This window comes from Chaetodon trifascialis, chromosome 8 (genome assembly GCF_039877785.1).
Source record: "Chaetodon trifascialis isolate fChaTrf1 chromosome 8, fChaTrf1.hap1, whole genome shotgun sequence".
Classification (NCBI taxonomy): domain Eukaryota; kingdom Metazoa; phylum Chordata; class Actinopteri; order Chaetodontiformes; family Chaetodontidae; genus Chaetodon; species Chaetodon trifascialis.
Window position 1 is genome coordinate 29585459 of NC_092063.1, and position 26656 is coordinate 29612114.

At 41.6% G+C, this 26656-nt stretch overlaps 1 protein-coding gene across 1 annotated transcript in view; it reads left to right on the forward strand.

The window, feature by feature from the left end:
* The window catches only part of dedd (death effector domain containing), a 42193-nt gene that overhangs the window by 10065 nt on the left and 5472 nt on the right, over positions 1-26656 (forward strand). Inside the window, exons 3-4 of the mRNA XM_070968030.1 lie at positions 5975-6079; positions 14487-14624. Coding sequence (XP_070824131.1) covers positions 5975-6079; positions 14487-14624 — 243 coding nt within the window. The remainder of the gene's footprint in view (positions 1-5974; positions 6080-14486; positions 14625-26656) is intronic.

Genomic DNA, 26656 nt, shown 5'->3' on the forward strand with positions numbered 1-26656 from the left:
TAGTTTCTGCCTGTAGCGTAGGAATCAGGTGGACCATGACGTGGGCTGAGTGGCCAAGTGCGGCGCGGGTGACGGTGTGATAAGCATCCCTGACTGTGGTGTAACAGTGATCCAGAATATTCTCCTCTCTGGTCGGGCATTTAATAAACTGTCTGTATTTGGGGAGTTCGTGAGTGAGGTTACCTTTGTTAAAGTCGCCAAGGACAATAATTAAAGAGTCCAGATTGGTCCGCTCCACACGCAGTATCTGGTCTGCGAGCGCGCGCTGTGCGTCCTGCACGTTGGCCTGCGGCGGGATGTAAACGCCGACCAGAATAAATGAGGCGAACCCATGGGGTGAATAAAAGGGCTTACAGTTTATGAGAAAAGATTCCGGGTCAGGAGAACAGTGCTGCTGGATCACTGTCACGTCATTGCACCAACCACTGTTGATGTAGAAACAGATTCCTCCACCTTTAGTTTTGCCGGAAAGTTCTGAGTCTCTGTCCGCGCGGAAGAGTTGGAAGCCAACCAGCTGCAGCGCTGAGTCCGGGATTAGTCCGTAGGTCCACGTTTCGATGAAGCACAAAACCGCAGATGAGGAAAAGTCGTTGGGCAGTGAACGCACGTTAGAAAGAAATATTCCTGGTAACGCTGTGCGTAGTCTGCGCTGGCGGAGACGTACGAGTGCGCCGGCCCGTTTACCTCTCCTCCGGCGTTTCACTGCGTGAGCAAAGGTGAGCACACCTTCGACCAGAATGTACAAAATTTCCACTGCTGGGAGCAGAAAATTAGGAAATAGGTCCACTGGTGTTGTAGCCCTGATGTTCATGAGCTCATCTCTGGTGAAAGAGCTCCGGGTACCGTCGCAAAAAACAGAATTAACACACAAAACAAAACAAAACAGCGTGCACCAACACACCGCGGCAGCCGTCCGTGGTGCCATCTTGTCATTGCTCTGAGCTGCTTCATGATCATGGCCAAACAGTTCAATTTTTGTGTCATCAGACCAGAGGACATTTTTCTAAAAAGTATGACCTTTGTGCACATGTGCAGTTGGCAGTTTTGGAGTTGTAACTTGTTCCTTACAGGTTATTCATTTTATTGTGCATATAGATCATTCTGTATCTGTTTCCTCTAGTATCTTCACAAGGTCCTTTGCTGTTGTCCTGGGATTGATTAAGACTTTTTGCACGGAAGTACATTCATCTTTAGAAGACAAAACATGTCTCCTCCCTGAGCAGTGTGATGGCTGTGTGGTGACATGTTGTTTTTTTTAATTATGTACTGATGTTAGTACAGAGGAATAAGGTACTTTCAAGTATTTGGAAATTGCTTCCACAGATGAACCAGGGCTGGGTGAGGTCCACATTTTTTGGGACAGGCACTGAGTTTAAAGGTAGGCTTAAAACACATCTCCAGTTGACTCAGAAGCTTCTCTGGAATTGGAAAATTAGTTTTTATGACTTAAACCTAACTGTATGTTCTTTATCGCAATTACAAATGGTTCAAACTGTTAATTAGGTCCACCTCGCTAAAACTAATCTAATCTAATAACATAAAACAAACTTTAATTGATCTCCTGCAGGGAAGTTGTTGCAGTAGCACAAGGGTAGCAATAGGTAGCAATACACCCATAGCAATAAGAATAGAATAAAAAATGTAAACTATAATAATACAACAGCTCTGCTGTTTGAATATTCAGTTCTTATTGAAACTATTTAAAAGATGTGTTGTTTCAACTGTATCCTTTTGGAGGTTGCATTTTGTGGTTCTGTTGAACTGTGTTGTATTACATAGTGAGTTAAAACTGTTATTTTGTCCATGGCAGTTGTCAGTGGGGGTAGGCTTAATAACAGAAACACCTTCATGCATGTGCACTTAAAGAATCAGTTGTCTCATATGACTCAACTTTGGCTTCGCCCATGTAGATAAACATTTCTGAGAAGTTATCATTAGCAGCCACTAGATAACCCTCGTTCACAACTCTCCCCCTGACCTGGTATGGGTGTGGGTCATAGGCTGCCTGGCTTTGGTGAACTGGTGTTATCTGAACAGTTTAAATGAAATTTAACTAACTGAAATTGACAAAAAGACATCAGAGGAGAGAGAGGGATGTAGAAAGTAGGGATGCACGAGATACATTGGTGGTTAATACATAATATTTCAATAACTAATTAAATTAAATAATTGTTTTGATAAAGGAATTTCAGCTCATAATATGTATCCTTGGTTGCGGACAGGATGCTTCTCAAGACACACTTCTGTGTATGAGGATTTTTGTCTGTCTCCCCTCCACTTTGCTCTGTGTCACTGCCTGTTTTCACAAGGGCGGGGCTTAGCTCTTCCACTCAGAGAGGACAAAGCGGGAGTATGCATGCAGAACATATCAACTTGAGTGTTCATTATCCATAAGTTCAGAATTCTAACAGGCAGACCTTACAAAAGCTGGTGAACAAGCAGAACATGAACTCGCAGAAATGCGATGTCTCCCACCGCTCTGCCCGCAGTCAAATTGGTGTCCCCTCTGCATCCACAGCCATACAGCGCTTGTTATCTAAATCAGTGGTTCTCAACTGGTCTGGCTCTGGGACCCACCATCACCCCTTAATGACAAGCTGTGACACGAATAGACGGCACTCCACTGCATAAAAAAACCCCTTCAAAATAAAAGCACATGCTTTTTTTCAGAATATTTGTTTTTTAAGCCCAGGCAAAGGCCAGCAAACCACTGAAAACGGGTCCGCCAGTTTCTCACCAGTTGAGAATCACTGATCTAAATGACAGATTTGTATGCAGATTGATAACAAGCCAGAAACAGTTATTCTTCAGCCTAATTAGCAATCTATCTTTAAATTGATCTAATTCTTGTAGACTGTAAAGCTGAGACTGTCTCGCCCCTCCTCTGTTTGCCAGCAGTACCTAGTCTAGGACTGAATTTCTTCACATCAGCATAAGTGGGAGGAGGATAGAGAGGATGAATGATGCCACGGGACTTTTAGCCAGTTGGATAATAACAAGCCTCCTTCCTTGTTACATACTATAAGCCTGTCAAAATTGGCCAAAAATGATGTTCAAATATTCACCCTAAAAAAATAACACTTAACTGTGAACCATTTGAATATTTGTTTTTGCAGATTATGTCCATAAGAGGGAAAACCAATACAACTGAAGACATACTGTTTGTATATTATTCCAACATAAACATCTTTTTTCTAAAGATCTGCATATCTGCACATCAGAAAATAAACAAATAAGACAATGTCCTATACCAATCAGTGCAGTCAAGAATCAGAGTTTGCACATGGACGGACAGAGAGGTGAAATAGAAGCTTTTGCCTGCTAATTATTCTAAGTAATTTAGTGTTATTCTCAAATTTATCAAAAAACATATGGATGTTGGAATCTCTGCTCACAGTGAGAAGTAGAATGACAGCTGTTCCACATGAAGAGGTTATACTTAACATGAACTTAGTGTTACTTATGCTCCCACTAAATAATCCTCTTATGTTTGTTCATCTTGTGGCAGTCACCCCCCTAACATTAGGATATTGGATTACAGCAACCAACAGTCATAATGGTCAGAAAAACTGTTCAGAGTTGAGCATTTATGAAAAATAGTGTGTAATGGCCAAACAGGAACTTACTGTTGGTATGAGACATTGTTTTCATTGCTTAGAAATCAGACTTTTTTTCTTTTTTTTTTCCTTCTATACCAAATATAATGTACTTTTTTGCATTTAAAAGTTACATAGTTCACTTTAAAATAAATTATCCATCCATCCATTATCTATACCGCCTATCCCTTTCGGGGTTGCGGGGGGCTGGAGCCTATCCCAGCTACAATGGGCGAGAGGCGGGGTACACCCTGAACCGGTCGCCAGCCGATTGCAGGGCCACATGAAAGGACAAACAAACATTCACACTCACACTCACACCTATGGACAATTTAGAGTCATCAATTAACCTAATGAGCATGTTTTTGGTCTGTGGGAGGAAGCCGGAGTGCCCGGAGAGAACCCACGCATGCACGGGAAGAACATGCAAACTTCACACAGAAAGGCCCCGCCTGACCCGGGGATCGAACCGGCAACCTTCTTGCTGTGAGGCACGCGCACTACCTGCTGCGCCACCGTGCAGCCCCTAAAATAAATTATCATTCTATGCAAAAATGTTAATGATATAAATACAGTACAGGCCAAAAGTTTGACACACCTTCTCATTCAATGCGTTTTCTTTATTTTCATGGTTATTTACATTGTGGATTCTTACTGAAGGCATCAAAACTATGAATGAACACGTGGAGTTATGTACTTAACAAAAAAAGATGAAATAACTGGAAACATGTTTTATATTCTAGTTTCTTCAAAATAGCCAGCCTTTGCTCTGATTACTGCTTTGCACACTCTTAGCATTCTCTCGATGAGCTTCAAGAGGTAGTCACCTGAAATGGTTTTCCAACAGTCTTGAAGGAGTTCCCAGAGGTGTTTAGCACTTGTTGGCCCCTGGCCTTCACTCTGCGGTCCAGCTCACCCCAAATCATCTTGATTGGGTTCAGGTCCAGTGACTGTGGAGGCCAGGTCATCTGCCGCAGCACTCCATCACTCTCCTTCTTGGTCAAATAGCCCTTACACAGCCTGGAGGTGTGTTTGGGGTCATTGTCCTGTTGAAAAATAAGTGATCGTCCAACTAAACGCAAACCGGATGGGATGGTATGTCGCTGCAGGATGCTGTGGTAGCCATGCTGGTTCAGTGTGCCTTCAGTTTTGAATAAATCCCCAACAGTGTCACCAGCAAAACACCCCCACACCATCACACCTCCTCCTCCATGCTCCACAGTGGGAACCAGGCATGTGGAATCCATCCCTTCACCTTTTCTGCGTCTCACAAAGGCACGGCCGTTGGAACCAAAGATCTCAAATTTGGACTTATCAGACCAAAGCACAGATTTCCACTGGTCTAATGTACTTTCCTTGTGTTTCTTGGCCCAAACAAGTCTCTTCTGCTTGTTGCCTCTCCTTAGCAGTGGTTTCCTAACAGCTATTTGACCATGAAGGCCTGATTCAGGCAGTCTCCTCTTAACAGTTGTTCTAGAGATGAGTCTGCTGCTAGAACTCTGTGTGGCATTCATCTGGTCTCTGATCTGAGCTGCTGTTAACTTGCGATTTCTGAGGCTGGTGACTCGGACGAGCTTATCCTCAGAAGCAGACGTGACTCTTGGTCTTCCTTTCTTGGGTCGGTCCTCATGTGTGCCAGTTTCGTTGTAGTGCTTGATGGTTTTTGCGACTCCACTTGGGGACACATTAAAAGTTTTTGCAATTTTCCGGACTGACTGACCTTCATTTCTTAAAGTAGTGATGGCCACTCGTTTTTCTTTGGTTAGCTGATTGGTTCTTGCCATAATATGAATTTTAACAGTTGTCCAGTAGGGCTGTCGGCTGTGACCTGACTTCTGCACAACACAACTGATGGTCCCAACCCCACTGATAAAGCAAGAAATTCCACTAATTAACCCTGATAAGGCACACCTGTGAAGTGAAAACCATTTCAGGTGACTACCTCTTGAAGCTCATCGAGAGAATGCCAAGAGTGTGCAAAGCAGTAATCAGAGCAAAGGCTGGCTATTTTGAAGAAACTAGAATATAAAACATGTTTTCAGTTATTTCACCCTTTTTTTGTTAAGTACATAAGTCCACATGTGTTCATTCATAGTTTTGATGCCTTCAGTGAGAATCTAAAATGTAAATAGTCATGAAAAAAAAGAAAACGCATTGAATGAGAAGGTGTGTCAAACTTTTGGCCTGTACTGTATATGCAAGCATAATAAACATGTTGGTGTGTACTTGACTGAGGTGATCATTCATATATTGACCCTGGCGGTGCACAAAATAGATTTTTGCAGCATTGTCTCTGCATTCTGTGTATTTCACTGGTTTGAATATGATGATTAGCAATGCAATTACAAATAACATCAGAAATTAATTGTTGTTTTCAGTGCGCCCAGACCCTGTTGACAAGTACCTGGAAGAGACATCAGTGCGCTACATTTCACCAAGAGGGGCAGTACAGAGCAAAGACACTGCACCTCAAAGAAGAACAGGTGGGTGTTTATGTTTGTGTTTAAGTTCTAATCTACCAAATCCCAAAATTGTTCAGTAGGATTCAAATCCAGACTTTGACTTGGCCAGTCCATCAGTTCCAGTACTCTAGATTCCTTTTTCTTCATCAAATAGCCTCTGCACAGCTTTGAAGCATGCTTGGGGTCATTGTCTTGTTAGTATATGAACCCACGGCCAATCACATTCAGTCCAGAAGGGATTCCATGATGCATTAAGATGTTGTGGTAGACAGTCTTGTTCGTGATACCGTTGATTTTCACTCATTTGCCCACGCCGTTTCCACAAACGGAACCCCATACCATAATGGAATCTCCACTGTGTTTCACTGTGGGTGCAATGCATCTGGCATCAAAACATTCTCCAGCTTTTCTGCGAACATAAACACGACGATGCTGACCAAAGAGTTCAAACTCGAGCTTGTCTGTCCAGAGTACCTTCTTCCAGTCATCAACAGTCCAGTGTTTGTGCTCCCTGTCAAATCTGAGGCGTTTCTGGATGTTTGCAGGCCTCAAAAATGGTTTCTGAGCAGCTATTCTTCCCTTTAAGCCTTCTACAGGCGTCTACTTTTGGTCATTCTGGAAACTTTCTCCGACTCTGATCTAGAAGCATTCATCTCTGCCTGAAGATCAGCAGTGGTCTTCCTTCTATCTCTAGTACTTAAAATCTTGAGGTGTCTGACATCTGCTTCAGTTAACTTTCGCTTCCTGCCTTGTCCTTGGCGCATTTTGTAAGTACCAGTCTCGGCAGTTGACTCCAAAGCATACTTGTCCACACTGTGAGAACACTTTATGTCTTTCCCTATTTGTCTCAGAGACCATCCAGCATCATGAAGTGCTTTAACACGGACTCTTTCATTGTCAGTGAGCTCTCGACGTTTTACCATTTTGAACAGGAATGCGGAATTTCAAACTGAATTCACCTTTTTATACCCAAATTTGAGCCGGCTCACTGGGCTTCTCTGAGAAGTCAGAAATTAATCAAGCATATCATTTAACCACTAAAACTAATTTTTCTGTTCAGGAACACAAGTAAATAACTATAATTTGACATATTAATTGAGAAATAATAATGTGCTTTACTATTTTTTCAGTTTTTTTTGTTAATCAGTAAATTTGAAAATTCATGAATAACAGTAATAATTGTATTTTAGCATTAGAAATATAATTTCGGTTAAACAGCTTCTACATATTGGTGTATTAACCATTACAGAAACATAAAAAATGATTTTGGTGTCGGGAAATTAATTTAATTTGATGTTGCATTTGTTGATAAAATACCAGGGCACCACCTTCCTCAGCTAAGAGGGACTGCAGGGATTAACTCCTGTAATGCTGATGAAACACTAACAAATGAACCAACAGTAGACCAGTCTGATAATCTGAAGCGTAAACTCTAGATACAGGGATTGTTAATATCCAGCTCAAAAGGACACCGTCTGACCACGACTTGAATAAAAAGTCTTATTTATTAAACACAATTATGAGTAATGAATAATGTATCATGAATAGTACGACAGAGGATATAGGTGATATGAAATAACACAAACAATTGCAGAGAGAAACTCATAGCAAAACAATGGCAGAATGAGTTTGGCGATAGTGAGAAGTAGCTTAAGGAAAAACTACTAGGGATGCAAATGCAAATTAGTGTCTTGAACAAATGGTTGAGAGAATTTAGGCAAATTTACAATGTCATATCCTCACGGACCAACTCTTATTCAAACCCTTGTTAGCGATGTTTCTGTCAGGGCTTGCTCCGAACTGACACACAAGACTTCCAGTGGTCATCCGTGGCTTGATCTGCTTGGAGGTCCAGTGGAGAACCAGGCACATCAAGGTTGAGAGCCGATGTTGGACAGGGATGTTCAGGAGCTGGAGCTCTACGGTGTCATCGGCAGGCAAGGAACAGCTTTGAATGGTTATCTAACCTGAAACCAACAGGTCAGTGGCTGGCTGCAGGTCTTCGATGGAGTTGGAGAACGAGAGGACTGACTTTAGATTTACCAACAACAAGATTGATAACCTCTTCGATGGCCGGTCGAAAAGTGCCTCCAAAATTATCATTACTTGACTAGAATTTTATTAATTTAAAAAAAAAAAAAAAAAAAAACCAACAACAAATCACGCGACTTAATGTGGCAAGTAAAATGAAAGTTTCACAACAAAAACAAAAAACGTCTTCTGAAGAATAACTCACGCTACTCAGCGTTGCTTTGAGCAGCACAGAAGACGGAGAAACTTAAAGAACAAAACGACTGGACAAGACTAAGACAAAGAAGGCTGGATGAAAAACAACTGTAAGAGACGAAGGGAAATTAAGAGCTGACAGAAACGATAACAGAATAGAAACTGAGTTTGCGCTGCATGCTGCATACGGTATTATCCTCTAAGGCGTGTCTAATCACCAGTAGGCTGTTGCGCATGTGGGACGGCTTTCAGGTGAGCAATGATTTGAAAAAGAGGCTCATCTGCTTCTCACTATGGTCAATCAGATATATTTCAAATGATCAATTTTCAATGGCATTTTGACACTGTTCACAACGTGCGTTAGACAATTCTTATGAACAAATGACAACATTCAACAATAATCATGATAACAATTTCTAATCCTCATCCTAATATATATGATGACCCAGGGTATAACTAACACAACATAACAAAGAGATAAAGAAAGGCAGACTATATTTGCCCAAAAATGATTATCACTATTATGACTACTATTAATAACTGTCTCACGTCAAGCGTATTCAACCTAACTGCTACGAACCTCTACATGGCAGCATGGTTCTATGGTAGAATCTCAGACAAACTTTGTAGGAAAGTTAAAATCACTGCTTTGTCATCTTACAAGCTAGAACCACCGCAAAAGCATTGATATCATCCAGATTATGGGTACTGTATGGTACTGTAAGAAAATCCAAAGTTAAATCATACATAGAGATGCAGTTATCCTGGTGTATTAGAAAGAAGGCACACAGACATACAAACAATTTGCTTCAGGAATATCTAATTTACAACCCATCAGCATTATCTGATTTTGTAGGTTCCTCTGGGACCTGGCACCTTTCATTCAGACAGTTTTATTGTCCCTGATCTCTCATGGGACTATCCGGAAAGAATTAGCATTGCCATGAGAACATCCTGAGAAAGAGATAGCCTTTAATGTGAAGGTGTTGGTATTCCCGCTTCCCTGAAAGAGTGTGGAGGAAATGTCTCAAAGCCAGACATCTTGTCTCTCTCCAAATTAACACCTCCTGCATCAGCTCAGTTGGTCAATAGCTCTTGAAAGTTGGGATGTTTTACAACTCCATTTCTCCTGAAGGAATGCCAAAGAGGGGGAAAGAGGGTCAATTACAGGTCAGTTCTGCTACATATCCCCCCTCAATTCGATGATCACTGTCTAGGGAACTTCGGATCGCTGAAAAGTTAAGCAGAACAGGTGGCATGCAGGTGTTCTATGAACCATCCATCCACCATGCATCATGCATACGTTCTAGAATTGCAGGCACTACAGAAAAGATAGAAAGAGAAGAACAAAAATATCTAAATTTTTACAGATTGAAGTTCATCTACAGGTCAATTGACCTTAGTCAACCAACTGCGTTACCTGACAAGATTCTGATGCTGAAAAGAGTGCCGAAGGCAGCAACTGCTGTTACCAGACCACCAATAAACTGGCTGCAACGTGTGGGTTGTATCTGCTGTTATACCTTTGAATTAGGATAACTGAAGTCGTTATGGCATAAACTGTCCCCCAGATAGAATTGTTGGAGGTGTTCAGACAGAGATGTCTAATTCACATTTCTTCTATACTACTTGTACCTTCAAAATTCTTAATTCTTCCTCCCAGTAGTTAATGTCCCTAACTGTGTGAGCGTTAACACCTAACTGAGACCTCTCTCACCCAACCGGTCGAGGCAGATGGCCGCCCACCCAGAGTCTGGTTCTGCTCGAGGTTTCTGCCTGTTAAAAGGAAGTTTTTCCTCGCCACTGTCGCCAAGTGCTTGCTCATGGGGGAATTGTTGGTTTCTTTGTAGATAAAAGAGCTTGGTCTGTACCAGCTCTATATGGAAAGTGTCCTGAGACAACTTCTGTTGTGATTTGGCGCTATACAAATAAAATTGAATTGAATTGAATTGAATAGATGTCCCCGCTTAATCCCATGGGGGTTTTGAGTGGTTTTATCTGGTTCTGGTACATTACTGGAGAAAGTTTGTGCGTGATCACATATAGACCTGCCCAGTGGCGAAGGAGCTTGCGAGTGAGCCTCCCAGGGCCTTGATTGGTTACTCCAATGGCTGGTACAAGGAGGTAGTACCACATTTGTCCCCCACTTGGAGCGCTACATGTGATGCTTTTTGGTCATAACAGGTTTTGCATCTTTCCCTACTTTCACTGAAGTTTTTCTGGGCAAAGGAAAACATAGTTTCCAAGTGTTCATTCCAGTCAGCCATGTACTGATGCGTAGTGTAGGCTGTTGCAACCTGTTTCACCTGGTTGATAAAGCAGGTGCATTGGTAGGGTCATTTGTTGATCTGTCATCATCTCAAAATGAGAGAAGCCTGTGGTGGTGTGTGGCATTGCTCTAATGGCCATCAGAATCAAAGTCAATTTCAAATCCCAGACTTTGTGTTCACCACACGTAGAGTCATGGGTGTGCATTAGCATCACTCCCCTGTGGCTCTGATACACCGCAAGGACAACAGAAGCGAGTGCATCAGAGACATGAACAAGAAAGCCCAGGACGACAAAGAAGAACAGAAGGGCACAAGAAAGACATGTGAGAGTGGGAGTGGGAGTGTGTGCAAGAACCATGGCCAAGAGGAGATAAACCACACGGTTAGAAAGAAAGAGGATAAGGCCATGAAACGCAGGATATGGCGTTTGGATGGACCAGAGGTCTTCAGTGAAAGCAGGTGAGACAGCAGCACTGGGGCGTGGTCCAGTGACAGCAGCAGAGACCGTTGGTCGAGGCGGAGTGACGACGCAGATATTAGGGGTGGGAGGGTAGGGAAAAAGGTCCTGTTTAAAGTTTTCAGGGTCAGGGCGAGTTTCTTCCTCAACCCATGTCAGTGACCAAAGGACGTTGTGGACTGCATCCACTGGAGTGTCCAGTCTGATCAGTACATCGCTGCCAGTGTAGATATCATGTGGCAGATTGGGATGACCATAAAAGCCACTCCACCTTCAATGAGCAGATACCATTGGCTGCCAAAGTGGTTTGAGGCAGGGGATCTACAGGAAAGCGGGAGGTGTTTTTACCGAAACTGGATGCCAGAGTGGGCTCGTACCAGTGTCTCCTAGAATTGCCAGCTGATGGCAATTGTCAGCCCAGAGGGCCAAGACCATGTCATCAGTATGAACACCACTTACGCCAACACCATTGACCACTTTTGGACAGTATTTACTGTCAGCGGCGGCAGTGTCATCGAATGTACACAGGAAAGTATCTCGTTCGGTCAACAGTTCTTGTTGTGGCCAAGGTGATGTTGGGTGACATTTGGAGTCATGCGTGATGTCTCATCATCCCCAGTGGCCTCTGGCGGTTCTGGGGGAATGCTCTGACTCCCACCTTCAGTGTCGAGGGCATAGCATTGAGCCATGTCTTGCTGGAAAAGAGAAAGGGGTAAAGGCTTGTGGACCTGTACCCGGAGCTTCAAGTATTCAAGATCAATTAGAGGTTTGAAACGATCAAGGAGATATCTTTACCGACAAGGAGCGGAATGGTGTTCAGCGGAGACACGTACACAGGGTGAACAAAGGTCATTGGGCCAATTGTTAGTTGTATCAAAGCCAGATTTGTCAGAGTGGTACTGGTGGGACCGTATGGTTGGACCTCAAGAGAGCCGGTTTGCAGCTTTAAGTCCTTGTTCGATCGACGGGCTGTAGCCTGCAGCATGTTGAAAAGTGCTGTTGACATTAAGGTGAAGTCAGCCGCTGTGTCAAGGAGCGCTTCGTGCACCAGTTCACCTCCAAGTATTGTTGACAGACACAATTTTCGTGCTGCACCTCTTTCGGTCAAGTCGCACAAGAACTGGAGACAGGGTGATTGATTTTGGAGGACTGAAGGGTTTTCTTTTGATCTCGAACATATCGACGATTTTGGGAAGAGAACGTGTTGGATTTTTGTGGTTCACCAACAGAAGTTCCTTCAAGCTCCAAGACTTCTGTTCCCAGACTCAAGATTGTGCTGGGTTCTGTGTTTTTAAGAGTGCTTTGTCTTTGCTTTGCAAACCCCATTGAAGCTAGTTCGCGTAGGTGTCGACTAGTGGAGGTGCGCGGACAAGCTGCGACACCAAGGTGATGGCTGGTGGTGGGATGGAGGTTTTTGGACAAAGAGTGATTTGAAGTTAAGATCTTCCTCCATCCCTGGCGTTTCTGGAACCGAAGTAAGCCTGACGTAGGCGGTTGTAATACTTTTGAGGTGACTCTTGTCTTCCTTTGACTGCGAGAGCAGCCGTTAAGGATCAGAGAATTCTTCCAGCAATATTCACAGAGCAAGTCATAATCATTTCTTACATAGTCCAGCTGTCTCTCAATGAACCTGCTGACCTTCCGGTTAGATGTCATCTTGATTAGATAGATTTTATCATCGACAGTGGCACCAGCATTAATGAAGATAGAACTCGATGTCTTTGAGATATTGGCTGATTTGGTCTGAACCACCAAGGTTTGGTTCAAACCGAGCTATATTGCGAGCGATCTTGTCTAGGTCTCTATCTGTAGGTCCATGCACTGTATAGTTAAAAGTGGCTGAATTAGGAAACTGAGTGGGGCTTTCTATTACACGGTTAGGTGAGAGCCTCCTACTCCTCAGGTCATAAGCAGGTTCCAATGGTACTCACGGGGAGGAAGCATTCCTTTGGATGTTTTCAAGGAACTTAATATCTTTCTTCCCTCGTTGGAAGGAATCATCAAGGAATGTTCGGCGCCTTTCCTTTTTGTTCAAGAGGCAGCTTTCTCCTGGCATCTGCCAGTTTTGCCCCCATCAGTTGTTGCTGGTGGCGTGCCTCACCAGCTTGTTCCTCAGCCTGTATCAGTTGTAGACGCATGTCTTGGATGTACTTTCGGTCAGACTGCAGATTCAGAGTTGAATTCGGTGCTCGAAGTGTTCCACCTTACTCTCGGATTCCTTGAGAAGTACTTTATTCAGGTCTCTTTCCTTACCTGTTTCAATCAGACAGTCTTTCACTTGGGTTAGTTCTGACTCACGTTCTTAGAGAGTGTCCTCCAGACGTTTAACCTCAGTTCTCAGTAGAAGTTTTTCGTCATTTTCTTGTGACTCATCAGTTGAGACCAACTTCAGTATTTGTCCTTCTGCCTCAAGCAGAGATTGTCTCTGGGTTTCATTCTTTTCCTGCAGGCCTTTAACCTCACATTTGTAGGCTCTTAGCCTCTCTTCTGCTTGTCTTAACAACTTAACAGTGGTGGGCAGTTGCCACCACTGCTATGCTTCCAAGCGTTTTAGGCTTGTGTTTACTCTTAACTTACTCACTCACTACTGGAGTGCTTAACTGTGACATGATAGCGTCTAAGCCCTTGGGATCAGCGGTATATATTTGGTCTAGGTGACCAGGCAGCAAATCTCGGGTCAGATCCATTAACGCTAACTCCAGGCTATCGGGATGGTCCGTACTACTGCAGTGTTGAGAATGATCTGAATCAGCTATGTTGAAGTCTGGTTTTAACCGTGTTAGAGGGCAGCTTGGTTAAAAGAGTTTGAGCTTGTGTGTGTCTTCAAGCAAAACAAAAATAAAAAACATAATAGCCAGGCACACAGACATACAAACAGTTTGCTTCAGGAATGTCTAATTTACAACCCATCAGCATTATCTGATTTTGTAGGTTCCTCTGGGACCTGGCACCTTTCATTCAGATAGTTTTATGTCCTGATCTCTCATGGGGCTATCAGGAAAGAATTAGCATTGCCATGAGAACATCCTGAGCAAGAGATAGCCTTCGATGTGAAGTTGTTGGTATTCCCGCTTCCCTGAAAGAGTGTGGAGGAGATGTCTCTAAGCCAGACATCTTGTCTCTCTCTAAATTAACACCTCCTGCATCAGCTCAGTTGGTCAATAGCTCTTGAAAGTTGGGATGTTTTACAACTCCATTTCTCCTGAAGGAATGCCAAAGAGGGGGAAAGAGGGTCAATTACAGGTCAGTTCTGCTACATTGGTAATTACCAATGCTGTTAATTTAGGGCAGCTGTGGCATAAACCTTACTTTGGGTGGTGGTCTAATAAATTTGTTAAGCACTGTATATTTCTAATTTCTTCAATCAGCAAGACAAGAGTAAGGTTAGTAATATGTGCAATCAATGGAAAGTCAATGGAAATGTGCACTGTGATAGAGACATTTCATTAACGTCAATACTGTTGTCACTTTCTAGGCCCTCAGCCAGTCATTTGCTGTTCCCCGTCAGGACCCCATGTTGGCCCTCCCCGGATAAAGCCAGCTCCTCCTGTACCAAACCGCAAACGGAGGAGAAATCTTTCCTCAGCTGACTGCAGAGAGAAGCAAACATGTGGTAAACACAACACAGACTATCGTTTTCGTCTGGTCTCAAAAAGTATGAAGACAAAATTAGCCCAGTCCAGAGACACTGGTTTAGAACAACTTAGGAACATATTTACATGTACTTACATAACTGGGACACTCTTAAATCGGTGTGTACATGCCTTAAGTTAACAAATGAAAGTTAGCTTTTTCCAGTAAGATTTTGGTTTTATGGCATTTTAATGAGAAACTTAACTAAATTATGGTAGGGGATTAGAGAAACCGAATTTCCCCATCTAGATTTCTCCTGGAGAATGCCGCGATGTATGTGTGACTGGCTTCTAATATGTAACAGTGGAGCAGGTGGATGCAAAGAGAGAGCATATTATAGCGATGCATCCTCATACTCAAGTACCCGTGAATGCTGAATTACTACCTAGATTTCCAGATTTTGACTAAAATGGATTCAGTTCATTTTTTCTATCTTCCATCTATGCAGAATACTCCACAATGACAAAGTGCACACAGTGTTTTTAAATTCCCTTCACTTAGTATTTGGTTAAAGCAGCAATCTGTAGCAGCAATGACAGCCTCAAGGCTTCTAGGAACTGCTCCTACAACCTTGGCATACCTTTCTTTTGGTGGTCTCCCATTCTTCTTAGCAGAATTCTTTAAGCTCAGCTACATTGGATCTTTCCGGAAATGCATGTGGTTGGATATTTGGTTCAGCCACTCTAGGACTTTCACAGACTTTCCTATGTTTTCTTGGCGATATGCCTTGGGTGGTTGTCTTGAAATGTAAGTCTTTGCCCCAGTGTGAGATCTTGAACACTCTGGAAAAGATTTTCATTGAGCATTGCCCTATATTTTTCTGCATACATCTTTCACTCTATCCTGATTGTGTGTCCATGTGTTGTGGCCAGGATGTGAGGGGTCATGCCTGTTTCCTCAGTCTGGAGGTGTATAAGTCCTGAATGGAGGGTAGACTGGCACAAGTGATTTTCTCAGCAGTCCTTTTTAGTCTGTTGCAGTCTGTCCTTGTTCTGTTTGGGCAACAACTATGGACGTGCATAGACCAGACTGGATTATTCACGCATAGAGCTGGATCACCAGATATTAAGGCGGGTTGAACCTTCTTAGCTGACACATGTGGAGTATTGTGTGTAGATTGATCATGAAAAAATGAACTGAATCCATTAGAAAATGAGTCAGAAACATAATATAATGTGAAAAGGGAAAGGGTCTCATGATGGTCCGTATGCAGTTTGTGTGTAATACATGTGCTGGATAAATTCAACACACATAGTGTGGGCCTCATTGCAAGAATATTTCTGCATTCTTCTCCAGAATCAATCCTTTTTTCGGTCAGGCTTGTTACAAGTGTTCCAAGTCAGATTCAATGACCTCAACTGGGCAAACGTAAATCACTCGGTTATTTCACCTGTTCATGAGGAAGTGCGTGTTGGTGAGATTTAATCATTAGCATAATCAGTGCCCCTAAAATTGCCATACTGGGCTACCTGATCATTTATTTTCAAGGTTACATCACTGTCACAGAGATACTAGATGAGAGAATATACATCATTTCCATGATGGTGGAAAACCTGCTCAGTGAATTCAAAATCTTGTTTTCAGGGCCTGGAAAGTCACGGAATTAGTAAAACCCTACAATGTTTTGGCAAAGTCAAGGAATTTTGTTGTGTATAATGAATTATTTGTTATTGTTACAGTAATCCTCCATGGATAACTTTCCATATAACATAACAACAAATTCCTTTTCTGTTGCTATAACATTGGTATAGTATGTAATGATGTGTAACAATGTTTTACCAGCAAGCATGTTTCTTAATTTTCTCTCCCTGTTCCATCTATCCCTCTGCATATGCCAGCGAGCTGAAACAATGTCTAAATAGAGTTTGAATCTGAGGTTTGGATCTTAGCAGGAGGAAGTGCACATTCAATATTTCATTCTTTCATTCAACTGCAATGACCAATATAAACTTTGATTAGAAACCAACCAAGAGAATGACCAAACTTCTGACATGTAAGCTTTGCAGGTGAGCTTCAATATTCAGTTATGTATTGGGGAGTATGGGGGAGGCAGCACTCACAAAGGGAACAAAACACATTCAACATCAGAAGACAAGCTTAAGATAAGATACATAAAACCAGTGTTAATTTTGACAAGAATTTTTAATTTAATTTTAGTCTTAGTCACTCACCAAAGACTGGATTTAGTTAAAGTCACATTTTAGTCTTTTATTTTTGTTTTGTTTTAGTTAAAATTTAGTCAGTGGAAATCAGTTTTAGTTTTAGTTTTTTAGTTTTTTAGATTTTTAGTCTCATTTTAGTCTTTTTAAGAAATTTGACAGTTTTGTTACACTGTAATAGATTTTGCAAAATGATGTTTGTCATGGTAGTAAAAACTCCATTGTAAGCATACCTTTAACTGTTTTTAGTCATTTAAATTAAGACTGTACCATATTACTCTTGTATAATAAAAAATGTCTAAGGCCTGTTAGAAAAAGTGCAATACATAATCATGTTCTTCACAAATTCCTGTTTATTTTTTGTATATTAGCAAAACAACAAACCATTTAACCGTGCAAAACCCATTTTCACTGTTTACAAGAACTTTCTTCACAAATGGACCGTATAAAACAGTGTAGAAAAACATAACAGTAATGAGACAGGAAAAAGGTACATGAGTGTGGCACAGAGGCCTAACAATTAAGCCTATCTGTATCTTTGTTTACTTAACCCAGTTTAGTTTTAGAAAGGCACTTCTCTCCAAGATGACTCTTGCCCTGTTGCGGCGGGCCCTTGTCAAGTCACCCGTAATGCTGAACACTCATTCAGCAAAAGCCTGAGATGCAGGCATTGCAAGCAAATCAAGGGCCAGAGGCTTCAAAGTCACATACGCCACTGAGTTCTGTGCCAACCAAAAGTCCAAGCCATGCTGAAGATCTGTGATCTGCTGAGACAAAAGCTCATCTTTGTATTTCCTCACTTCCTGTTGAACACTGTTGGCCCTGGGTTGTTTTGACTGTTGGGAGGATGACAACTTGGTGGCCAAAAACCTAAATCGTGGTCGTTTTGGGGGCACCTCTTCAACATCCCTTGATGGATCCCCATCATCTCTCCCCAACTCACCCCCCTTCTGTGTTGCTGATGTGGAGGCAGTGGCACTTAGGATGTATTTTTCTGCTTCTTTCAAAAGTTCCTCCTGGACTCCATCATCTGAGTTTTCAATGAGTGTGTCTCCAGCCACAGTTGGATCAAGGAAGCAGGCTGCAGCTGCAAGTGGAGAGAATCTGGCCTCACTAGGATTTAGGAAGCAGCTGAACCTTCATTCCAGGTCAGCTTTCATTTTGTCTGCCAGACCACGCATGTCTCTGTGACAGGACTCCACAGCAAACTGGGAGAGGTGAGTTATCAAATCCAGTAGGGCTGGCACAATCAAAGACAGCGACACTGTGTCACTCTGAAGTGTTTTTGTGTGGTCAGCAAAGGGCAACAACAGATCTCTGATAGCAGTTATCTTGATCCATTCACTTGGGAGGAGACAATCCCATCCCATCTCATCGGCAACCTGGGCCACAGAATCCTTCACCTGAAGAAGGCGTGAAACCATTTGAAATGTGCTGGACCATCTTGTCACACAACTGGGAATTAGCGCCAGTCCACAGAGGTGGTGAAGTTTCTCCGTTGCAACTGAAGACCTACGAAACTGTTTCACAATGGCTTTCACCTTTTCCAACAGACGTTTAACAGAGGCGTCCTTGTGGATCATGTTGACGACCAGTTGTAGGGTGTGGACAAAGCAGCAAGTTCACGCCATAAAGCCTCCATACCTGAAAAACAGAGTATTTAATTATTTATTCAATGGAAAATGTGTACACATACCTCAAAGTACAACATCTGAGTATTTTGACTAACAAAGGTATACAAAATTTAATTAAATTAGTTAATATTAGTGCTGTCAGGCGATTAAAAAAATTAATCTAATTAGTTACAGGATTTGTAATAAATTAATCTAATTAATCGCATTTTAATCTCATATCTGCTAAAGGTCCCCAAATAAAGAATTTGAATTCTAGGACATTACAATTCACTGACATTCACATTACAGCTGGTGAATTCTTTTCATCACTGTAGTTCTCGACGGTAACTGGAAAGTAGAGTCAGATGACGCTATCTGAAACGCCTCTTTTAGGCCCTCGTCTTCCACGATTGAAATCGGCCTGCAATCAGCAGCAACCCACTTTGCGATTGAGTTTGTCAGTTTTTCTGTCGTGGCTTTGCTCATTCGTTTTCCTAACTCAGCAAGTGTGGGTCGGCGGAGTGAGCTCACGGTAGCACTAGCGGCACTAGCAGCAACTACATGTTTAGCGTTTCAATGATAATTCAGGCTGGAGCTGCTACGGTGATAGGAAAATTCTTTTTTACACAAGGTACAAATCACTGCGTCCTTGTTAATAGTCCCGTCTTTGTTCTTTTTATAAATAAACTTGCCGTTCAAAGGTCCAAGTAGGCTTGCCTCGCTCTCCGGTGTCGCATCCATGTCTGTTGTCACCCTGCTTTTGACTAGTGGCACAGGTAGGCTGCGACCTCACTGCAGCCTACGGGTCACTCAAAGGGCCAAATTTAAAATGCTTGCGCATTGACTTGCCACTCATGATTAATTGCGTTAATTTTTATAGCGCGTTAATTTTCAGCGTAATTAATTAATCTAATTAACGCGTTAAACTGACAGCCCTAGTTAATATAGTTTGTTTTTAAGGTTAGCAACAGATCCAATACTATGAGCTAATACTATGAAAGCTGTTCGGGAATATTTTAAGTGACCACATTATTTATAAATATTGCATGAGTAGTCTTGTATTTCTGATTTTATTAAGTTCTGTGTATTTTGCTGTAAAACAAATGTACCCCCATGAAACAATACAATGAACTGAATTAGACTAACTTCATAATGGGTCTTACCTTTCCTCCTCATGCTCTCCGTCACTGCTCCCCTCGTCTTCTTCTGCAGAGCTGGCCTCCTCTTCCTCCTCTGGTCTGAATGCAGCAACCATGTTGCTCCCATTGTCTGTGATCACTGTAAGGATCTTGTTGTCTGGTATACCCCATCTCTCAGTGCACTTGTCAACACACACTTTGATAGAACTAGCAGTATGTGGATGGGAGATTTGTTCGAGACTTAGTAGTATGTGCTCAGGTTTGTTCAGGACAGTGCAAAAATAAGATGCACTTATAGCAAGGAAGGAGGCATTAAGTCCCTTGGTTGTCCAAATGTTAAGGCCAATTGTAATCTTGCGTGCAGAGGCCAGTCTCTCTTTATACTTCTCTTTTTCATCCTTGTAAATACTCTCAATGAGGTTGTTCATTTTGGTTTTTTTGGGGATTATGAAACTCTTGTCAACCACTTCCATCATTTTAATGAAGTCCTTGTCTTCCACTGTGCGGACTGGCAGACCAGTACGACCTATCCACAAAGCCAGAGCTCTCTCTCTTGTTTTTTGTTCTTTTCCATCTGGATGGTACTTTAATGTGGAAGTGAACATGCTTGGAATCGTTGACTGTTTTGGCAGTTTCTCCTTTTCACTGTCCATTTTCTGTAGTACAGGTACAGTCTGAGTCTCTGGAATCTGAAGGGAGGAGAGGAAAAAAGATGTTACTTGTACTGACTCTGAATTATTTCATAATCATATCTATGTAGTACACTGTAGCAAGCAGATTTGTAGGCTAAAACATAAAGAATACAGTCATCTCAAATAAGATTACAAACATTAACCATAACACTGGTGCTGGGGAAGCTAAGAATTTTATAACACAGGCCAAAAAGTTGTAGAACAAGTAAAAAATATCTAGTACAATGTCTAGATTGTACTAGACAATCTAGTTAATCACTTTAACATACATTACTGGCAAGGATGTTAATCGTACAGGGAGGGCACACAAAACTAAAAACTTTAATGTTCTTGAGTTCTTAAGATATGTAAACATTACATATTCAGAAATTAAAGAAAAAGAAAATCCTCTGACTGAATTTTTTTCCTGGCCACAGCAATGTGTCTTTTATTATTCCAAATATGAAAAGAAAATCAGAAAAAAGCACTCTTTAACTTCTTTTTCTTTTTGACCACGAAATAGAAAAAAAGTTTGTAATTAAATTAATTTCAATTCAATTATCATTTCAATTCAAATAACCACTTGTTTTTTTGTGGATTAAATTTTAAGCATTCTTCTTAATTTTTTACTCTGGTAGATTTTATTGCACATACAGTAACATAACAAGTGTAGCTGCCACCTCCAGTTTTCACCTGGTTCACTGTCTGTGTGTGACATACGGCTCTTTAAAGCAGAGATGATAATTTTGCTGCTGTGTTTTAAACAGCACAGCACATTTCAGATTCAGAGGTTTGAGGTGGAGCTGCAGGGTTGGGTGGAGGTGTGTGGGGAAGTTTATTTGTGCTGTTGAACGTAACCGCTGTGAAACAATCATTAAATAATATGTTATTGATTTGATGCCTCCGCCACAGCTAACACAACAGCATCCTGTAGCCGCTTTTTCTGACCGAGATGTGAGGGCTAACAATATTAGTTAGCTAGCTAAGACTAAAAGTTAGGTGTTGGCTTGCAAGTTAATTGCTAGCACATTCTCAAATAGTGTCAGCAGTAAGCACACCCATATGTCAAGTTTCAGCTTCACTGTTAGCTTAACGTTACTTTGGTCTACATGCAATTTAATCCTAAAACTCACTGCACATGCCTTCTTATCAAGCTCCATTTTTACATTTACCTTGTCAGACACTGCAGGATGGTGGGCCTTCAGGTGCCTTTTTAGATTCGTTGTGTTTTTTCCACTGAATTTATATCCACAAGGCTCTCCATTGTCGTTGGGAACGATACACTTAGTCTTTCGTTCGGCCGGAAGGTAACAGAAGTGTGTCCATAAATCCTCTCTTCTTTTTCTTCCCACTTGAAACGCTGCAGCCGCAGATGGAGATAACCCGCTCATCGCACCTTTCTCGCTGTGGAGCCAGGGCGTCTGTGGCAAAACTGGACGTGCACCGCCACCGCGTGGAAGGCGGGGGGAGGTCATCCAATCAGAACGACAGACTGGGAGTTTAAATTTGATTTATGATAATTAATTGGTTAAAAAGGAAAGCAATCAAGGCATTGTGGATGTCTGTAATCCTGATAGTCCGGCCGGCCAGCGTAATCTTTTTCGTCACGTTTTTACTCGTCAGTTGATAATGAACAGAGATTTCGTTATCATTTTTGTTGTCAGTGCTTCTTAAATTTACGTTCTCGTCACAAATTAGTCAAGGATTAAAGGTTCGTCAACGAAAAGTTTTCGTTTTCGTTTTAGTTGACAAAATTAACACTGCATAAAACTTTATTGATCCCACATCAGGGAAATTAAGTCAGTATAGCCAGCAAATATTAAAAAGTAAAACAGCAAAAACATTGGCACAGAAGTGTCAAGATAAGGAGGATACAGGTAAAAGAATAAAAATCAACAATATATATGTACATTATGTACAGATTCTAAAAATACTAATTACCATAAAAATACTACCATGCATAAAAATTAGTGCTGTCATAGTTAACTCGCGATTAATCGCACATTTTTATCTATTCTGAATGTCCCTTGAATTATCGTTTTAATGCTCTTAACATGGAAAACTAGATGGGCTTGCTTTGTGCAAATGTTTTTTATTGAAAACAACATGTAGTGTTTTATTTCACACTAACATTCTCACATTTGAATGAATCAAATCTCACACAATTTAACACTGTCAGTAAACTGATGACAAAAAATAAATAAATACTTGGTTACAAAAAAGCAGCTTCAACAAGCCTTTCTAAGGGATCAAAACAGGGTGATACAAAATAAAGTTACAAAGTGCACATCATTGTAAACTAGGACTCAGGCTATAGTGCAGTTAAACCATGGCTTAAACTTTCCTTTCTTAAGTTTCCTTTGAACATAACAGCGTCCATATGCCTCCGTCGAAAGCCATCCATTGTCGGCTGGTTTTGACAAGGATAATAAATACAGTGTTTGTAATATTGCACAGTTGGAAAAAAAATAAACAAGATGCACAAGATGTAACTGTATTGCACCAGATGTAGTGGATAATGTGAGCATATATCAGCATAGATAACGGTAGTGCAAAAAACAAGATTTACGATGTAGAAATGGGGAAAAACAGCATCAACACAGTTACACAGTCTGACAGCTGTTGGGCTGAAGGACCTGCAGTAGCATTTTTTCTTACACTATGCAACAGCAGTCTGTTGCTGAAGGAGCCCCCCACTGTCTCATGCAGGGGATGGGATGGGTTGTCCATGATTGGTCAGTCTGGCTAACATCCTCCTCTCACCCACCTCCTTGATGGTGTCCAAAGGGCAGTCCAGGACAGAACCAGCTCTCCTGACCAGTTTTTTTAGTCTATTCCTGTTCCTCTCTGAGCTTCCACAGCCCCAGCAGACTGCTGCATAGAATAAAATGCGAATGCCACCACAATCTATCACCATCTCCTTTGTATTGCTGGTGTTTACGTACAGGTGGTTCAGTCCACATGAGTTAACAAAATTGGTGATGACCTCCCTGTACTCCAGTTCCTTCCCCCTGTGATACACGTCCAACGATGGCTGTATCTTAGCAGAACTTCTGGATGTAACGGCTGTTGGCGTCAAAGTCTGATGTGTAGAGGGTGAAGAGGAAAGGAGAGGGAACTGTATCCTGTGGAGCCCCCGTGCTGCAAACCAGCACATCAGACAGCCATGAAGCCTCACATACTCTGGTCTATTGGTGAGGTAGTTGATGGTCTACTCTGTCTCTTCTATTCTTATAAGAAGCACCTGTAACAAAAACAATTTCCCCTCTGGGATCAATGAAGTATTTCTGATTCTGTTTTTGATACTAAAATTTGGAACATATGTCCACTTGAACTCAAGGATGGTCTGAATGGATTTTGGTCATTGAAGGACACATTTTTGGCTGTAAAGAATGCATTTGCTAATAATGACAAAGTATCACACAAATGTCTCATAGGATAAAATGGCAATCACAATATCCAAAAAGTCAAAGTTCAGCTTTGCTTTGATATCATCATGTTCTGCAAAACCACTTCTTGGCCAGTGTTAAGCACCATAACTCAGGAACAGAAGGACAGATTGTGACCATATTTCACATTTGGTCAGATACTGAACTGGTGACACTTACCTGGGGTGTCCACCTTGAAACTGTGCTGATTATATAGATCTTCTGTGCTGCCTGGTTGAGAATGTGTGTGTGAAGCATCCACATTTTACATTTTGTATCTTCTTTGCAGCAACATCTGTATTGGTCCTCTGTGTTCCGTAAAATTAGTATATAAGTGACGGCCGCATGTTTCTCACTGGAAATTATTCACTGAAATCATCCATATCAGTAAAGTGATAACTTCCATTTTGCCAAAAATACACTTGATACCTTTTATTAAATTTCTTAAAAGTATTCTCTACATATATGAGCCTGGACTGATATGGAAGTCAATGCCTATGTGTATTTAATTTAATGCATTAAGAAGACACTGTTGATACTATCAGTTCCACAGTCTTGAGTGTATACCTACATACAGTTGCAATCAAATTTATTCAACCCCAATTGCATATTAGGCTTATTAGCAAAATATACCATTTCTCAGCTGCTAGCAATAAACAGGTTACACAAGAACTGTTTAAGTAGTTCAATGAATCTAATATTACAAGGGTTTTGATCCAAATTCAACACAAAATGCTATGCTTTTAATGACTACTGGACTACTCTCTCAAAATTATTCCACCCCTTCATGACAAGCATCTTCAATACTTAGTACAGCACCCTTTTGCTGTTATGACCTGCTGCAAACATGATGCATAGCCAGACACCAGCTTCTGACAGGGTTCCTGAGGAATTTTAGCCCATTCCTCATGGGCAATGGCCTCCAGTTCAGTAATATTCTAGGGTGTTTTGCAACTGCCTTCTTCAAATCCCACCAGAGATTTTCTACGGGGTTCAAGTCAGGCGACTATGACAGCCACTCTAGAATCTTCCATTTCTTCTTCTGAAACCAAGCCTGGTGGACTTTGAGGTATGCTTGGGATCATTGTCCTGCTGGAGGGACATTTCCTGATACTTGACTGAATCCATCTTGCCCTCCACACACTGCAGGTTTCCAGTGCCAGAGGCAGCAAAGCAGCCCCAGAGCATCACTGAGCCACTGCCATGCTTCACTGTAGGCAGGGTGTTCTTTTCAGCATATGCTTCATTCTTCTTCCTCCAGATATACTGCTGTTCCATAGGCCTGAAAAGTTCCAGTTTTGTTTCATCGCTCCACAGAATAGAATTCAAAAACTTATGTGGCTTATTTATATGGCTTTGAGCATATTGGAGCTGACTTTTCTTGTGCTTTTTGGTCAGTAGTGGTGTACGTCTCGGAGTCCAGCATGGAGCCCTTCAGTGTTTATTATGCACCTTACTGTGCAAACTGAAACCTCAGTGCCTGTTGCCACTAAGTCTTACTGCAGGTGTTTTGCAGTCATTCGAGGGTTTTTGACTACCTACCTCCTCAGGAATCTGGTGGCAACCGCTAATAATTTCCTCTTTCTGCCACGTCCAGGTAGTGCAGCCACTGTTTCTTTAACTTGCGAACTATGCTTCCAACTGTATCTCTAGGACATTCAGAGCTTTTGCTATCTTTTTGTATCCTTTTCCTTGTTTGTGCAAGGCAATGATCTCTTCTCTGAACTTTTTTGGACAGTTCTTTTGACTTTGAATTCTTTTGAGTTTTAACATGCAATCATACGTCAATCTCAACAAAGTCCTAACCAGTCAAGGTATTTATATGTTCTATCTCAAGCACACCTGAACTAATGAAGCCCTTGATTAGTTGCACTAAGTGTGCTTGAAACAGGGGGTTGGGTAGTTTTGATTAGTTGCATCAGGTGTAGTGTGACACAGGGGTTGAATAATTTTGAGACTGCAGTAGTGAAGTAGCATTTTGTGTTAAATTTGGATAAAAACCATGGTAATACTAGTTTTATTCAAATCAAATCAAATCAAACTTCCTTTATATGGCACTTTTCATACTAAAAAGCAACACAAAGTGCTTCACAGAGGCTAAAAACAACAAAAAAGAAAACCCAGCTCTCCCACCCCTATAAAGACATAGAGACATATAGAGACACACACCCGTGCACACACCCATACAGACAAGGCAAGGAATAAGCCACCTTTGGGGGCCATCCACACTGAGAGGGCCCCCGGCCCATGACTAGGGAGTACCGCCCGAGACCACCCTGACCCAGGCAGACAGGAGGCCCCATACCAAGGTGCAGAGGACTCCATCCATCCAGGCCTCCATCCATCCAGGCCAGAGCCGTCCCCTTGGCAGCACCCCCATTCAGTAGACCAAAAGCAGCTCCCAGTGTGGGGGGCCCCCATGAGGAAACGCTGCAGCTAAAAACCGAGGGCCCCCATGAAGAAACACTGGAGCTAAAAACCAAGTGACTAAGACATAAACATAGAATAAAATAAAATGAATAAATGAAATAAATGGTAATTAAACATGTCGTTAAAACATGCAACTAAAATAAGATACAAATAAAGATTAAATTATTAAACTATTTCAACTGTTCTTGTCTGCTTTGTTTATTGCAAACAGCTGAAAAATTGTACATTTTGCCAATAAGCATATTATGCAATGGGGGTTGAATAATTTTGATTGCAACTGTACTTACTGCATTGTTTTGCAGACTTGCATCCAGAATTCAAATGTGTTAAGAATACTCTGATGGTACAGTTGGTTTTGTTTTCCCTCATGCTTAAAAGTCAGTGCCAAACTGATTTAAGTGTTTGTAAAGCTTTTGTTTTTTTTCAAAGGACAGTGGTATTGAACTGTGGCTGTAGATAAAAGCATTTGAAGTGAATATGAACTTAACAACTATTAATGATTGAAAGAAGTCGCAATTTAATTTTTAGACTGTAATTAATATTTGGAGTAAAGAACATTATTCTGTTCAGTA